Raw genomic sequence first — 17,264 nt, forward strand, 5'->3', positions numbered from 1 at the left:
TCTATCAGTGGCCATAAGTGCCACCTAGCAATGCTGTCTATCAGTGGCCATCAGTGCCACCTATCAATGCTGTCTATCAGTGGCCATCATTGTTACCTATTAGTGCCCATCAGTGCCGCATTTCAGTGCTGACTCATCAGTGCCCATAAGTGCAGCCTATCAGTGCCCGATAGTAATCGACAAAAACATTTAATAAGCAAGCGGCTAACTAATCCTATGTCCAGGTACCTGTAAATGCCTGCTATGGACACCATGAGTAGTCCACACCACACCAGATAGTTCCCTACAGTTTACAACATTATTTTGGTTATCAAAGACCAATAAGAAACAAAAAAAGTAACCTTTTCCTTATCTAGTAAGACTATCATTTTGTTTATTTCCACATTGAGCCTTAACAGAAACATGAAAAAACAATTGAGAAGTTACCAATTCTCTTCAGTATGTGACAATTATGCTTCTGTCAGACAAATGACACAGGGGCAGATCCACATAGCGCGGCGCATTCTTCCGTCCGGCGTAGCGTATCTCTGATACGCTACGGCGCCGTAACTTACAGGTTTTTTTTTGTATCCTGAAAGAATTTCCGCCGTAAGTTACGGCGGCGTAGTGTAACTTAGTCGGTGTAAGAGCGCGCAATTCAAATGTATGTGATGGGGGCGTGTTTTATGTTAATACGTCTTGACCCGACGTAAATGACGTTTGATACGACGAGGCATTTTAAAAATTACGCGGCGTATCCATAGATACGCCGGCGTAATTCGTTTGTGGATCTGGCCCACAGTGTGTAATTCATTAGGTCTGCAGCCTCTTGTTACATGAGGCTGTGCCATGAAACCTCTCTGTTACACCCTTGTGTATATATGTCTACAAAGTTGATGAGGGCTCAGCGAGGTGATAAAATTACATACAATAATAATAATAATAGTTATATTTTCATATTAGTTTTTGCTTACCTGTATGAGGATCTATAGAAAAATAAGGCTGCCCTTCCAAAATGCTGTAAACCAGTTTAGCGCTGTTTCCATACACTGGGTCATCGGAGTCAGTGGCTGTTACCTTAGTGACAAATGTCCCTGGTAAGAAAAAGAAAGATAAAATGTTCAAATTCTTACATTACAACATATAGATGGCATGCATATATAGCTGTATTGATTGTCCATTACCAATGATATGCCATTGCACACAGCACACTGTAAGTTATAGTTGCATGGGGTTGAAATAGGATAAATCCATAATATTCACCATTAGTCAAGGTAAAAAAAAAATGCTGTAATAAACAAAATACTTATAGTATGAGTGCTAAAGTACCTGTTATACCTGTTATATTTAATACATACATAGTAATCCATTTATAAAAATGTTCTCCATTTTTATTTATACCAGAACTAAAGTTTTTAATTTCAAGATAAAAATGGTACATGCACATACACTTGCAAAACAATATGTCTTATGTGGCGTTTTATCTACTGTATAACTACTTGGTTTCAGATTTTCTGGCTGAACAGTCCTAAGAGCCGATTCACACTGGGGCGACTTGGGATCCGACTTGAAGTCGCCTCAAGTCGTCCCAAGTTGCGCTGTCGAGAAAAACAATGCAAGTGAATGGGAGCGGTGTTAATACACACGACTCGAGTCGCTCCGACTTCAAAAGAAGCTCCTGTACTACTTCAATCCGACTTGTAGGTGATTTGTACCCATTGATTTCAATGGAAGTCGCCTCCAAGTCTGATCACTGTCTTAACTGAAGCGACTTTCCAGGAAGATAACATACATTTCTCAGGCAAACCTCTCCCTTCCCCTCCCTCCCCTAGAGCTGATTGTAGTTTGATTGGCCACTGGAAAGTCTCCTGTCACGGAGACGACTTCAAGTCGTGTTGTAAATCACCCCAGATCGCCCTGTGGTTCATGCTCAAGTCATGTTGGAGTCGCCTCTGAAAGTCGCGCTGGAAGTCGTGTCGCCCTAGTGTGAACCGACTCTAAAGGTCTTAGGCCAGTGATGGTGAACCTTGGCACCCAAGATGTTTTGGAACTACATTTCCCATGATGCTCAAGGACACTGCAGAGTGGATGAACATCATGGGAAATGTAGTTCAAAAACATCTGGGGTGCCAAGGTTCGCCATCACTTTCCTAGGCTTTCCAAACCTCCCTCTAAAGTGGGTCGAAGATAGGTCCTTTTTGTTGATCAGCCAGCTGAATTTATTCCCCCACACAAGCGAGGTGGATGGAGGAAACCTCCCTGCTGCACTATTTTATTCTGACAGCAGGACTTCCCTAATATGCACTTGATCAACAAAAAAAATTAGCAACATCCTACTTGACAAAGGTTGATCGTTAGATCGACTTCTGTTGAGTGGAAGCAGCAATAGATGGATCAAAACTCAGCTGATCCCTGTTAAACCAGCTGAATTTTGATCATCAATGGGCAGTTTTAGTATGTTATAATGCTCCTATATTTGTGTAAGGGGCAATGACCATCACTGCACAGAACAATGTGGCTGGCAAGTGGTAACTCCAGTGAACCCATTTCACTTTTTGATCTGGCGAAACAGCTACGTATGACATTACTGCCATAACAGGGGGGTGTTGTCCTTTCTTATTAAGGTAGCACCTTTTACAGAAGTAGGCCAGTCCTTTATAAGACCATAATGAACTATAACCCTCAACTCTCCCGAGTCTCCTCTGAAGTTGATTTCAGGTGCCTACTTCATCTCAGCTTGTCCCAAGTCTCAGCAGCACACCAAACAAATGAAGGAATGCAATTCCATAATCAACTTTATTGAGCAAAAAGTTCATACTAATGCTGCGTGTAGACGGTCGGAATTTCCAACAACAAATGTGAACCGATGAAAACGGTCCGTCGGACCATTCTCATCGGATGGATCGACCGTGTGTACGCGGCCTAAGACTTTGTGTGTATTCCTTACTGCCCTTAATGATATAATAAAGATGGACTTAGAAAGTTTTACCTAGTGCACAGCGCTATATATCCGTATTGTGGTAGAGATAGGCCTGGAAGTGCACAAGTTAATTGCCAAGCTTTTCATACCTAGGATACGGTACTTAAAGCGGTTCTCCACCCTAAAGTGGAGTCCCGCTGATCGGAACCCTCCCCCCCTTCGGTGTCACATTTGACACCTTTCAGGGGGGAGGGGGGTGCAGATACCTGTCTAAAGACAGGTATTTGCACCCACTTCCGGCCCGGCATTCACGGGCAAAAGACAGGCATTCCGTCACATCCCGTCACCCCCCCCCCCCCGTTGTGTGCTGGGAACACTCGGCTCCCAGCACACAGTGGGAGCCAATCGGCTGGCGCGACTCGCGCATGCGCCGTAGGGAACCGGGCAGTGAAGCCGCAGCGCTTCACTTCCTGGTTCCCTCAGCGTGGATGGCGGGGGGAGCAGTAGAGAGACGAGCGATCGCTCGTCCTCTGCTGCGATCGGCGCTGGACTCCAGGACAGGTAAGTGTCCTAATATTAAAAGTCAGCAGCTGCAGTATTTGTAGCTGCTGGCTTTTAATATTTTTTTCCCATGGCACATCCGCTTTAAGGTGCCTAATGAGGATATGTGCTTATCTTATGTATTGTATGCCTCTAAAAGTCACAGAAACACAAACAGTACTAGAGTCAGTCTAAACATAAAAACTAGACATGTGCACACTGAAATATTTTGTTTCGGAATTTCAATTTCATCAGAAAAATAAATATATTTTGTTACTCCCGAAATGAGTTTTTATTTATTTTGTTTCATTATAAAATGCATTTTTTTGTTCATAGGGCAAAAAATAATAACCACAGATACCAAATACCACCAAAAGAAAGCTCTATTTGTGGGTAAAAAAAGATATCAATTTTGTTAGGGTACAATGTCTCACAACCGCACAATTGTGAGTTAAAGCGACGCAGTGCGGCAAAAAATGGCCTGGTCATTAAGGGAGAAAATCCTTCCGGGGCTGAAGTGATTAGATTGTATGCAATCAGGCAGGCCCTTGCTCTGTATAGTTAAAGGTTAATATAAACAAAATGAATAAGAAATGTGTATAATGTACTGTATGGCCAGCTTTACAGTATATTTTACATTGTTGGAAGAAGACCTTATAAACCCCAATGTAGATAGTTCCCTGGAAACGGAAAACGAGCTTTGCAACAGTTGAAATCACTTCTGTCCAAGTAAGTATAGCAAATTACATCATGGAATACTTGCTTACCACCACAATATAAGATATATTTTTAAAGGTGTAACATTACTATGTTGCAAATATAATTAGCAATACCACGTGTTAAGGGAGATCTGGTGTTATATTCTCTTTTAATGCCAGGAATTAATCTATTTCCTTTACTGACAAGTCTACTTAACTACTTTAGACCCGGGCCATAGTCAAAAGACGGCCTCCAGGTGACTCTATAAATCCGGGAGGCCGTCTTTTGATGTCCTTGCGTCCTCCGGCCACCCGGCGCGTCCCCGAGATGCCGAGATGTCTGCCGGGTACCCGTGATCGGCAATGACAGACCAGGTACGTGGAGCTCTGTGTGTAAACACAGAACTCCACGTCCTGTCAGGGAGAGGAAACAGATGCTGTGTCCCTTGTACATAGGGACATAGGGACACAGCATCGGTCACCTCCCCTCGCAGTAAGAATCACTCCCAGGATACACATTTAACACCTTCCTCGCCCCCTAGTGTTAACCCCTTCCCTGCCAGTCACAGTTATACAGTAATCAATGCATTTTTATAGCACTGTTCGCTGTATTAATGTGAATGGTCCCAAAAATGTGTCAAAAGTGTCCGCCGCAATATCGCAGTCCTGCCAAAATTCGTAGATCGCCGTATTACTAGTAAAAAAATAAAATAAAATAAAATGTCAGAATTCTAACCCCTATTTTGCGCACTATAACTTTTGTGCAAACCAAATGGGGCGTGTACCATTTAAATTAGGCGCACTCCCACGCCGGACGTACTGCGCATGCTCCGTTTTGAAATTCCCGATGTGCTTTGCGCGAAGTGACGTAATTTTTTTGAATGGCGACGTGCGTAACGTACTTTTGTATTCCCCGACGTCTTACGCAAAAAAAAAATTTAAATTCGACACGGGAACGACGGCCATACTTTAACATGGCTTGTCTAAAGTTATACCATGTAAAAACAGGCTGAACTTTGCGACAGGAAAAAATGACTAGCGACGACGTAACGAACACGAAAACCTTCGTGGATCGCCGTAAAAGCTCATTTGCATACCCGACGCAGGAAAACTACGCGAACTCCACCCAGCGGCGGCCGAAGTATTGCAGCCTAAGATCCGAAGGCGTACGAAGCCGTAAGCCTTTTGGATCTTAGCCAAAAGATGTTGTATCTTGTTTGTGAATCACAAATTAAGATACGACGCAGCAAATTTGAAAATACGCCGGAGTATCAGTAGATACTCCGGTGTATCTCGTCTATGAATCTGGCCCATAGTTATTTGGATGTATCATGTATCATATATCATATTCTCATGTGAATATTAATATTATATTAAAAACAACAACCAAACACTCAACATTTTTGCAATCACCTCTCGGTCATTCTACAATTTAATTTTTAAGTCTTCAATTATATATGAATCTTTTTCACCATCATACCAAAATAAGAAATGCAGTAAATAGAGTGATTGGTACCTATATTGACATAAATCAATAAATTGTAATAATATAGAATATTTTTTTTTATGGCATTTCAAGCAACTAATTACACTCAGGACATAAAAAAAATCCAATAATAATAACTTGTTATTAAAGTATATATTGACTTGAGTAAACCTGGCCCTTCAAAAGGGAGTATTCATCTTAACTGCTACCATGGGTAAAGGTTTATCAATTTTTTGAAAGATGTAAGGACTATTTTATTACAATTATTGATCATGAATAAACCTTTCCATAGATGTAAAGGCAAGGTTTTATTAAGCTTTTATTGATTGGACTAAGGAGCACCGCTTTTCTTTAAATGATTATTAACATTAAGCAGATCAACAGATGTCAGATGTATGTTATGTTTTGAAATACATGCTGTGAACGTTTTTTATCTTGGAAATCTCAAATGACAGTTTACCAGGTAGTATTGCTTTATAAAAGCATCAGATATGGTCCTTTCAACTTAAGTAGATCAGTAAGTAAAAGGGAAAATCTAAAGGTAAATCATAAGCATTTGATGTCACTTGTATTTTGTATTGATTCAAGTTTAGAATATATATATATACAGTATATATGGCAAAAAATTGATCTTCATTTTGAAAATCCATCTTCATGTACAAGTAATAGATCCAACAAGCAACTGTACAATTTCACGCAAAACTCTGCTCTTTCTCAAGCCATGGCTTCCAACTCACTTTTTGACTATGGGGCAGTAAGTAAGGGTAAATCTCCCCAATGGGACACATATGGCAAAAAAAAGAATAACAAGAGTTATAACCTTCCCTTACTCTATTCAGAATGAAAAAAGTTTTGCCCTTACTTTATGCAAACTTTTTATTAAAGTGGAATTCCAGGCAAAAATGATAAGATCCCTTCTATTTCTATTATTAGTGACACAACATTTTGCACTGTCCACATTTTAGTTTTTTAAATGGCTTATTATTATTATTATTATTATCTCTCCAGCCATTCGGAAGCCCTCCTTTTTCAGACTGTCAATGATTGATTAGTGCAGCCAAATGTGGCTACTCGCTGATATTGTTATTCTTAGATATACTGTAATTTAATGATAAATGTAACTTCTAATTTAAAAAAAAATAACAATGTTGCTGTATTTTATACCATATCAGAAATGTATACTTGTAAAGTTATCAATAGATCTTCTCCACTCCTCCTTCTCCTCATCCTCCTCTCCTCTCCTCCTCCTCTCCTGTCCCTCTCCTCTCTTCTCCTCATCCTCTTTTCCTTTCCTCTCCTTTCTTACAATTTACAAATTTATGTGTGCAGTCTAGGGTGACCACGTGTCCCGGATTGCCCGGGACAGTCCCGCATTTTGCGGGTCTGTCCCGGGTGCCTTTATTCCAGGACAATACAGTGTCCCGGAATTAAACTGACACAGCCACCTCCCTGGGCCGATCTGATGCCCCCTAAAAAGGCCACCACATCACCACTTTACTTACTGACAGTACTTCTCCTGGCTGGGAATGTCTGGAGGAGCACAATGCCCGCTCCCTGCTTGTGATTAGAGAAATCATAAATCCTGCCTCTTGTGTCCAATCACTATGCTGTGATTCGTTGGAGCACAAGCTGATTTTTGGGAAGGAGGGTGTCCCTGAATGGTAGTTTGGAAATGTGGTCACCCTAGTGCAGTCAGAACATCATACTGTGAAACATTCATATTGTGGCACCATCCCAAAAATGTATGGAAAGACAGGTGAAGCAGGGAAAAGGGAGAAGGGTGGAACCCCAACACGGGGAGTGGAAAACAGCGACTCCCCTCTCTACCGCCAAAAAATTAAGGGATTTAAATGTGCAAAACAATGGGGAGGCAAAACCGCAAAAAAAAAAAAAACTTAATACAAACTGATTTTATTATTAAATTACTGAAAATGATCGTATCATCATTAGAAAATCAGCAAGATAAACTGGTAGCATTAAATAGGTAGCATTAGTGAAACACCAAGCACTGTACAAAATAAGCGCATCGAACCGACAAGATTCGCAACAAATTGCTTTCTCATGGTTCACGCGTGATGATGGCCAACTGAAATATATGAAAGACACTAAACACACATAAACATATTAAATACATACATCACACAATATATACAAACAATTCTCACCCTTTTTCCTTTTTTCAATACGCTAATTTGTACAGTGCTTGGTGTTTTACTAATGCTACCTATTTGATGTTTTTCAGTTTATCTTTATTTATTATTAATTTTTTATTATTATTATTATTATTATTATTATTATTATTATTATTATTATTAATGTATTATTATTATTTATTATTCATTTATTATTATTAATATTATTATTAGTTTACTGTTATTTTTTGCTGTTTTGTCTCCCCATTGTTTTGGCACATTTAAAGTCCCTTAATTTTTTGACGGGAGAGAGGGGAGTCACTGTTTTCCCCTCCTATTGTTGTGTTGGGGTTACATCCTCCTTGCCTCCCTTTTCCCTCCTTCCACTGTCTTTCTTTCTAATAAATTGTATAACAAATATCTCCATAGAAAATAAGGGGCCTGATCCTCAAAAGGGATACGCCGGTGTATCTACTGATACGCCGTCGTATCCCTGTTTCCACAGAATCAGTTTCACATAGATAGGCAGAAGATCCGACATGTGTAAGGGACTTACACTGTTGGATCTTAGGATGCAGTACCACAGCCGCCGATGGGGGCATTTCTCGTCGAAATGCCGCTTTGGGTATGCAAATTAGCACTTACGGAGATCCACAAAGCTTTTACGCTTCGTTTTTTCTCCGTAAGTATTAGTTTGCTGTCGCAAAATTAGGGCTACTTTTACAAGGCCTAAACTGTTTATACCTTGTAAAAGTAGACCCTTCTACCCCACGTCGCTTTAATTTTTTTTTTTTCCCGCCGCAACTCGTTTTTTTTTTTTACGCCCGTCGCGATTCTCAAAACCTGGCGCAACGTAAAACCGCGCAAAGCACGTCTGGAAAATGACGTCGGGAGCATGCGCAGTACGTCCGGCGCGGGAGCGCACCTAATTTAAATGGGACTCGCCCCATTAAATTAGGAACGCCTTGTGCCGGACGGATTTAAGTTACACCGCTCAAAATTTCTAGGTAAGTGCTTTGTGGATTGGGCACTTAGGTAGAGATTTTGCGGCGGTGTAACTTAAATAGGAAAAATTACGTTCCGCTGGGTTTATGTGGATCAGGCCCAAGGTGCCTAGAAAGAATTTTACCTGTAAAAGTAATTTGAACCATTGTAAATTAACCGCTCTTATAAGGTTGACCCTTACGGACATTTGTCTTTTTTTTAAAGAGGGCCATTTAGCGACTTGCGTTTCAAAGTTTGGCACCTCTTTAAATTATATTTGCAGGTACACACAAATCACCAACATCTTGCTGAATTGATTTTTTTTTTTACATTCTACAAAATACTGTAAGACTTTAACAAATTAACAGTTTTTCTTTGCTCTACAGCGTCCTTTACAAGGCACTATCCCTCCTGGCTTCTGAATGCAACTCTTTACTTTGCCCGTGACCTCTGTTATTGCTTTTCAGCAGAATGTCATGAGCAATTATCTAGTAGAAGAGGTGTCAACCACAGGGACTATTGCATAATTACAGCCGTGGTATCAGGCCTTACAAAAACCAGTGTATGTATAATTATCCATCAGTAGAACCTAGAAATAACATTTGCACTAACATGGTACTTATAATGCATGGAATTTCCATGTATGACTGCAAAAAGATGCTGAGTGGGTATTTTTAGACACTGGTTATTGCAGAAGATTTATATACTTTTTTTTTTCAGTTCATTAAATGTATAGAAAAAGTCGTGTACAAATGCTCTTGAGGGTTATGTGGCAAACCAGTTATTCATTTTGCAGCTGATGGAGGGAGAAACTCAAAGTATGTAATGTGGAAAATTAAATTAGGTAACCAATTTAAAAATGGGGTTTAAAGAAAAAATACTACATGTTTAAATTGGCTGATTGTGCTAAAACAAGATAGACTAATAAAATTAAAGTGTAACTCCAACTGTTAAACGTGCCTAGAATTATATTTATCATCTAAATCAATTGTTTCTTTCTGCTGTTCTAAGGCCCAACGGTAGATGTTCATTTATCAGATATAATTTACCAACACCTAGCAAGCTAGCAAGCAAGGTAAAGGATTACCTGATAAGATATAATGTGAAAAAAATTGTTTAAGCATCAAAATTGTTCAACCACTTGCTTACTGGGCACATATACCCCCTTCCTGCCCTGGCGAAATTTCAGCTTTCAGCACTGCGTCGCTTTAAATTAAAATTGCGCGGTCGTGCGACGTGCCTCCCAAACAAAATTTACGTCCTTTTTTCCCACAAATAGAGCTTTCTTTTGGCGGTATATGATCACCTCTGCGGTTTTTATTTTTTGCGGTATAAACAAAAAAAGAGCGACAGTTTTGAAAAAAAAACCACAATATTTTTTACTTTTTGCTATAATAAATATCCAATTTAAAAAAAAAAAAAAAATTTTTTTTCTCAGTTTAGGCCGATACGTATTCTACATTTTTTACTAGTAATACGGCGATCTGCGAATTTTGTCAGGACTGCGATATTGCGGTGGACACATCGGACACTTTTGACACATTTTTGGGACCATTCACATTAATACAGCGAACAGTGCTATAAAAATGCATTGATTACTGTATAACTGTGAATGGCAGGGAAGGGGTTAACACTAGGGGGCGAGGAAGGTGTTAAATGTGTGTCCTGGGAGTGATTCTTACTGTGGGGAGGGGGACTGACTGGGGGAGGTGACCGATGCTGTGTCCCTATGTACAAGGGACACAGCATCTGTTTCCTTTCCCTGACAGGACGTGGAGCTCTGTGTTTACACACAGAGCTCCACGTCCCTGATCTGTCATTGCCGATCGCGGGTACCTGGCGGACATCACGGCTGCCAGGCACGCGCATCGGCATCTCAGGGACACGCCGGGTGCGCGCGTGCTCCGACGCCGGCGTGCGCCCCCCAGTGGCCGGAGGACGCGAGGACGTCAAAAGATGGCCTCCCGGATTTATAGAGCCACCTGGAGGCCGTCTTTTGACTATGGCCCGGGTCTAAAGTAGTTAAGCGTCACAATGAAAAATACTGTATATAACTTAAAAATAAATAAAAAGTGAATCTAAAGACTAAAATTAAAACAAGTACCTATTTTAGAGATACATTTCCTTTGGCAGGGATTCTAAAGGCCCGTACACACGATACGTAAATCGGAAGTCAAATTTTGTCCAACTAACGATCTGTCGATGTTCGGATCGTTAGTATGGTGCTTTTGACAGCCGATGGTAAATTTTCATCCAACGAACGATCTGCCGACTTTCGGATCGTTAGTATGGTGCTTTCGACAGTCGATTCCAATTTTTCGTCCGACAGAAGCTGGATGTGCAAACTATAAATGTTTTAAAAACTCAAGAACTAATTTTTGTTTAATGAGTATGTTTTTTTGTCCAAAAAAAATCATAAGAGCAAGACTACACATGCTCAGAAGCGAAAGAATACATACAAAACTATTCAACACATGACGTCATTTCTGAATTTGTTTTCTGTCTTAGGAGAATTTTTGTATAGTGAGTAACCTCTTCAGTTTTGACATGAGACTAGCATGCAACAAAAAACAAACAAACGGTTAACCCGAAAATCTGATTGTGTGTACGAGGCTTAACTCTCTTGAAACTTTATTTTTATAAATGTTTAACAGATCTGTCATTCATCAAACTGAGATCAACTTTACATGGACTATGGGGTTGATTTTCTAAAGCTGGAGAGTGCACACTCTGGTGTAGCTGTGCATGGTAGCCAATCAGCTTCTAACTTCAGCTTGTTGAATTAAACTTTGTCAATAATACTTCAAAATTCTGATTGGTTTCTATGCAGAGCTGCACCCAATTTTGCACTCTTCAGTTTTAGTAAATGTATCAAGTAATTGAAAGCTTGGATACCACTAGACACCAATTGTACGAAAGATCGTGACAGACTCTTTTAAATACAATTGAAGAATTGTCAATGTAAACTGGTTAGTTTTGATGTAAAGTAACACTTGATTGTAATATTTTAAACTAAATTTATAGGCAATCATTGACTAAATCTTTATAAACGGAAGAATTATTCATGGATGTATTCTTCTGCCATAAAGTGCAGCAATACATTCCAAAATTCATATTCTTTTAATTCCTTTATGTATTTGCCAGTTCATGCTCTACTCCTAAAAGGTATTTTTAAAATTAGACTCAATTATTTTGTCTTTGCCCTGGGGTTTTTCCACTGCTGTGATTATCCCAAATTTCCCTGCGGGCTCCCACTGGCTCAAATTTATGTCTATACTATTAAACATCACAACTTACTTATGCTCATTGGCTGACAGGTCCCCAAAAAAGGACAATGCCTTAAGAACTGTAACTTTACTTTTAAAAGAGTTTTAAACATAATCACCACATTTATGGAGCTATTCTAAAATGCAATTCCGTGTTAGAAATTAAAGCGGGGGATCACCCAAAAAAAAAAAAATTAACATGACATTCAGCCGAGTTGTCAGAATGACAATCGCCTGTTTTTTTTTTTTTTCAGTGCAGTACATACCGTATTTTCACCTCCACTTCCGGGTATGTAACGTGCGGGGCTGGGTGTTTCTAATTGATTGACATCCTTCCGACCGGCGCATACAGCGCGTCATGAGTTGCCGAAAGAAGCCGAATGTCGGTGCGCAGGCGCCGTATAGAGCCGTCTCGCAGTCCGAAATTTTTCGGTCATGCCTCTTTGACAGAAGCCAGCTGAATGTTGGCCTGGTTTCTATTGAACCGGTCGATGCCGGTTTGTTTTCAAAATTCCAACTTTGTCTTGGCTATATTGTTATTACTATTATTTTGGATTTATATAGTGCCAACAGTTTGCACAGTGCTTTCCAATATAAAGGGAGACAATACAGATGCAATACAAGAGGGTTATGAGGACCCTGCTCCTGAGAGCTTACAATCTACTAGGGAGGGACAAGTGGAACAATAGATAATAATTGCGAGGAAACAATTGATGGGAGAAATAAAATATTCAGTTGTTAGTCGAGGGCAGAATAGACTTCCCTAAAGGGATACGTTTTCAGGGATCGCCTAAGTGGACAGATTAGGAGCTAGCTGGGGTAGAGAGATCAAGAGGATGGGAGAAGCTCTAGAGAAGTCTTGGAGGTGAGCATGGGAGGAGAAGACAAGAAAGCTAGAAAGGGAGTAAAATGTAGACGATCTTGGGAGGAGCGGAGAAGACTGTTTGGGTGTTATATTGAGACAAAATTGGTGATGTATATATTCCATTGTACTGTATATTCTCCATTTTCACTCATTTGTATTATTCAAAAAACAAAATGCAGATCTTCTTCAGGGACAGAGGGCTTGCAAGTTCCAAATCTGTAGCCTAAATCCCAAGTGTTAGTGCTCCACCCAGACAAAAAGAGATCATAACTCAGTGATGGAAAAAGAGATTTGTCCGTCAAAGCCACGCACAGGCATCAGAACAGGAAGTTAGCGACAACCAGTGATCCACATAGGACAGAATAGTCCCACTGAGGAAGGGCCGATTCACAGAATCTCTAGAGGAGATATAAAATATTTATATGACAAAAGCAGGTCAGGTCAGTATAGAGTGGAATCTGTGTCTTGGATACGGGCATCCTATCCTTGTAATAGGAATAAAAGTGCCCCATTTCTTTTTTTTTTTTTGTGTGTAAAAATTAATAAAAAAATAAAAAATAAATAAGAATACTATTTTTTTTTAAAGAGCCCCGTCCCGACGAGCTCGCGCACAGAAGCAAATGCATACGTGAGTAGCGCCCACATATGAAAATGGTGTTCAAACCACACAAGTGAGGTTTTACCACAATCGTTAGAGCGAGAGCAATAATTCTAGCCCTAGACCTCCTCTGTAACTCAAAAGATGCAACCTATAGAATTTTTTAAACGTCGCCTATGGAGATTTTAAAGGGTAAAAGTTTGACGCCATTCCACGAGCGGGCGCAAATTTGAAGCGTGACATGTTGGGTATAATTTTACTCGGCGTAACATTATCTTTCACAATATAAAAAAAATGGGCTAACTTTACTGTTGTCTTATTTTTTCATTCAAAAAAGTGATTTTTTTTATGAAAAAAGTGCGCTTGTAAGACCGCTGCGCAAATACGGTGTGACAAAAAGTATTGCAATGACAGCCATTTTATTCTCTAGGGTGTTATATAATATATATATAATGTTTGGGGGTTTTAAGTAATTTTCTAGGAAAAACTATTTTGTTGTTCCCTCTAAAAGTGAATCACTGGTGCAAGAATAGATTCTGTGTACGCTAGCAGGTTAAGTCGTGACTCTTGCACCCAGTTCCGCATTCCAATCCTTGATTAAAATAGGCAAAAAGCTTACAAACGTCACATGTCATTTGTGAGCTCTTTGCCTATTCTAATAAAGGCTTGGAACCCAGATCTGAGTAAAAAATGTACTATGTATGTTGATCTGACTAACACGGGAACTTGGTACATTCCTAAGCTCAGAAATATTTCAGATTAGGCCAAGTCCACTCAAGAGATATTACTCTTTTGGCATTTTGGCCCTATCTTCCACACCTTGGAAATGGATATCTCCATCCAAGACAGAATAACAACCATAATGGATGACATAGATAGGCAGTGTAGAACAGATGCATCAACAAGATCATTTTGTTTAAAACAAAAAAAATCCATCGCTCCAAAATAAATATGTGTACAATATATATATATATATATATATATATATATATATATATATATATATATATATATATATATATATATATATATATATATATATATATATATATATATATATATATATGTAAGCGTTAAACAGGAGCATGTCATTATAATATGTCTGCTTGTCTCTAACAGAGAGACTCAATGAAATGAGCAGTAATGGGAAAATATTCCACAATAACAAGTGCAGTTAAATATTAATTTATCTTTCTATAAATATTTGCATGAAACATATGGCATATTTCATTTTGCCCAGAAAACTGCCATTTTGCTTTTCCTGCCAGCCTATATCAAACTCATCTATAAATTTCCAACAAAATTGTACTCTCAGTGGTCACATCGTCATATATAATAAGAGATGAATACACAGCTGGTATTATCGAGAAAATAACTTGTATTTATGTGTTAGGATTGCTGCCATACAAATCATAAACTCCACTCAGTGTAAGTTATTTTCTATTACATTGTATGTCTTCAGATTGAAGAAGTAATTGTATTATCACTTGTACATTCCAGCAGTTGATGTCCATTGATAAAAGTATCCAGTTATTTTCACATTATTTTGAAGAGTATGGGGAGATAAAATTCTCCATGTGTTTCAGAGTTATTTTAATATCACACAGTATTTTTATCTACTGACATCGAACAGGAACAGACTGACTTCCAAATGTAGCCTGAATTTTGCAATATGTGAAGTATGTTCACAGAAAAATATTAGTGGCTATGGCTTTAGGGCCCATTCATAACATATGTATTGGACTGCATTAGACTGTGTGGCCCAACACAGATCCAATGCAATAATAACCTAAAATCCATTGCTTCCAATATGCTCAGTTTACATCAATGTGTTGTGAAAAAATGGACCATGTTGTATTCAAACGCAGCACAGCATGCTGCAATACACATTAAGGAAAGAAAATCCATTTATTTTGATGAACAGACACCCTTCCTGTAAGGCCCCGTACACACGACCGAACATGTCTGTTGAAAATGGTCTGCAGACCAGTTTCCGCGGACATGTTCGGTCGTCTGTACGGCCGACCGGACAATTTTCCGGCGGATCGGACAGGTTTCCAGCGGACAAATGTTTCTTAGCATGCTAAGAAACATGTCCGCTGGAAGCCTGTACGCGCACGCGTACGCCAGGGTCGCGCACGTCGCCGCGTCATCGTCGCGGCGATGGCGCGGCCACGTCACCGAGTTCGCTGTCCGCGGGAAATTTGGTCTGATGGTGTGTAAAGCCATCAGATCAAAATCCGCCAGCGGACATGTCCGATGAAAACAGTCCGCGGACCGTTTTCATCGGACATGTCCCGTCGTGTGTACGAGGCCTAAGTTGTGTGGTGTGGCCTCCATGGATCTAACTTTTTTTCCCAGCATATCCCATAGATACACAATTGGATTGGAGGCAAATTTAACACCTTCTAACTCGTTGTTGTGTTTATCATTCATTGAATTTATCAGACAATGCCACCATCTTCCCTTGCTTTGTAGTCAAGTTCTGATGCTAAAGTGCCCATTGTAGGCTCTTTTGACTGTGGATCCCTGGTTGGTTTGCAGCGATGTAGCTTCATATGCAACACACTTCAATGCACTGCGTTTTATTACACCTTCCTAATCTGACATAACATGACCTTTTTCAGCAATTTGAGCTGCAGTAGCTCTTCTATTGTATTGTACTACAAAGGCCAGAATAGGCTCCCCACATGCTTCAATATGTCTTGTCCGCCCATGACCCTGTTGCCAATTTGCTAGTTTTCCTTCTTTGAACCATTTATGTCAAGTCCCGACTACTGCTCACCATTAAAATGTGGTCCTTGTCAAAGTGGTTCAAATCCTTATGCTTTATATTATCAAAGGTATTGGGATACCTGTCTTTAAACACACATGAACTTTAACCACTTAAGACCCGGACCATTATGCAGGTTAAGGACCTTGCCCCTTTTTGCGATTCGGCACTACGTCGCTTTAACTGACAATTGCACGGTGGTGCGACGTGGCTCCCAAACAAAGTTAGCGTCCTTTTTTTCCCACAAATAGAGCTTTCTTTTGATGGTATTTTATTACCTCTGCGTTTTTTATTTTTTGCGCTATAAACAAAAATAGAGCGACAATTTTGAAAAAAATTCTATATTTTTTACTTATTTCCTCAGTTTAGGCCGATACTTATTCTTCTACCTATTTTTGGTAAAAAATCGCAATAAGCGTTTATCGACTGGTTTGTGCAAAATTCATAGCGTTTAAAAAACAGGGGATCGTTTTATGGCATTTTTATTAATAATTTTGACACATTTTTGGAACCATTGTCATTTTCACAGCGAAAAGTGCTATAAAAATGCACTGATTACTGTGAAAATTACAATGCAGTGAAGGATTTAACCACTAGGGGGCACTGTAGGGGTTAAGTGTGACCTCATGTGTGCTTCTAACTGTAGGGGGGCCGGGCTGGACGTGTGATGTCAGTGATCGTCGTTCCCTATATCAGGGAACAGACGATCACTGACATTGCCACAGTGAAGAACGGGGAAGGTGTGTTTACACACACCTCTCCCAGTTCTTCAGCTCCTGTGACCGATCGCGGGACACCGGCGGCGATCCGGTCCGCGAGGTCTCGCAGGCGTTGTCATGGAGCTTTGGACTGGGTCACGGGCGCGCGCCGGCAGCGTAAAGGCGTGACCTATGGCTGGGTTTTTAAAGGGGACGTATATATACGTCCATGTGCCCAGCCGTGCCATTCTGCCAATGCATATCGGCGTGCGGCGGTCTTTAAGTGGTTAATGGCATCCTATTCTTAGTCTGTAGAGTTCAATAT

General features: G+C 39.9%; 1 protein-coding gene across 2 annotated transcripts in view; it reads right to left on the minus strand.

Moving 5' to 3' along the window:
* Positions 1-17,264, minus strand: part of CDH8 (cadherin 8) — a 507,519-nt gene that overhangs the window by 228,878 nt on the left and 261,377 nt on the right. For both annotated transcript variants that reach the window (XM_040329195.1, XM_040329196.1), the window contains exon 4: positions 954-1,073. In XM_040329195.1, coding sequence (XP_040185129.1) covers positions 954-1,073 — 120 coding nt within the window. The remainder of the gene's footprint in view (positions 1-953; positions 1,074-17,264) is intronic.

This window comes from Rana temporaria, chromosome 11, assembly GCF_905171775.1.
Source record: "Rana temporaria chromosome 11, aRanTem1.1, whole genome shotgun sequence".
Lineage (NCBI taxonomy): Eukaryota > Metazoa > Chordata > Amphibia > Anura > Ranidae > Rana > Rana temporaria.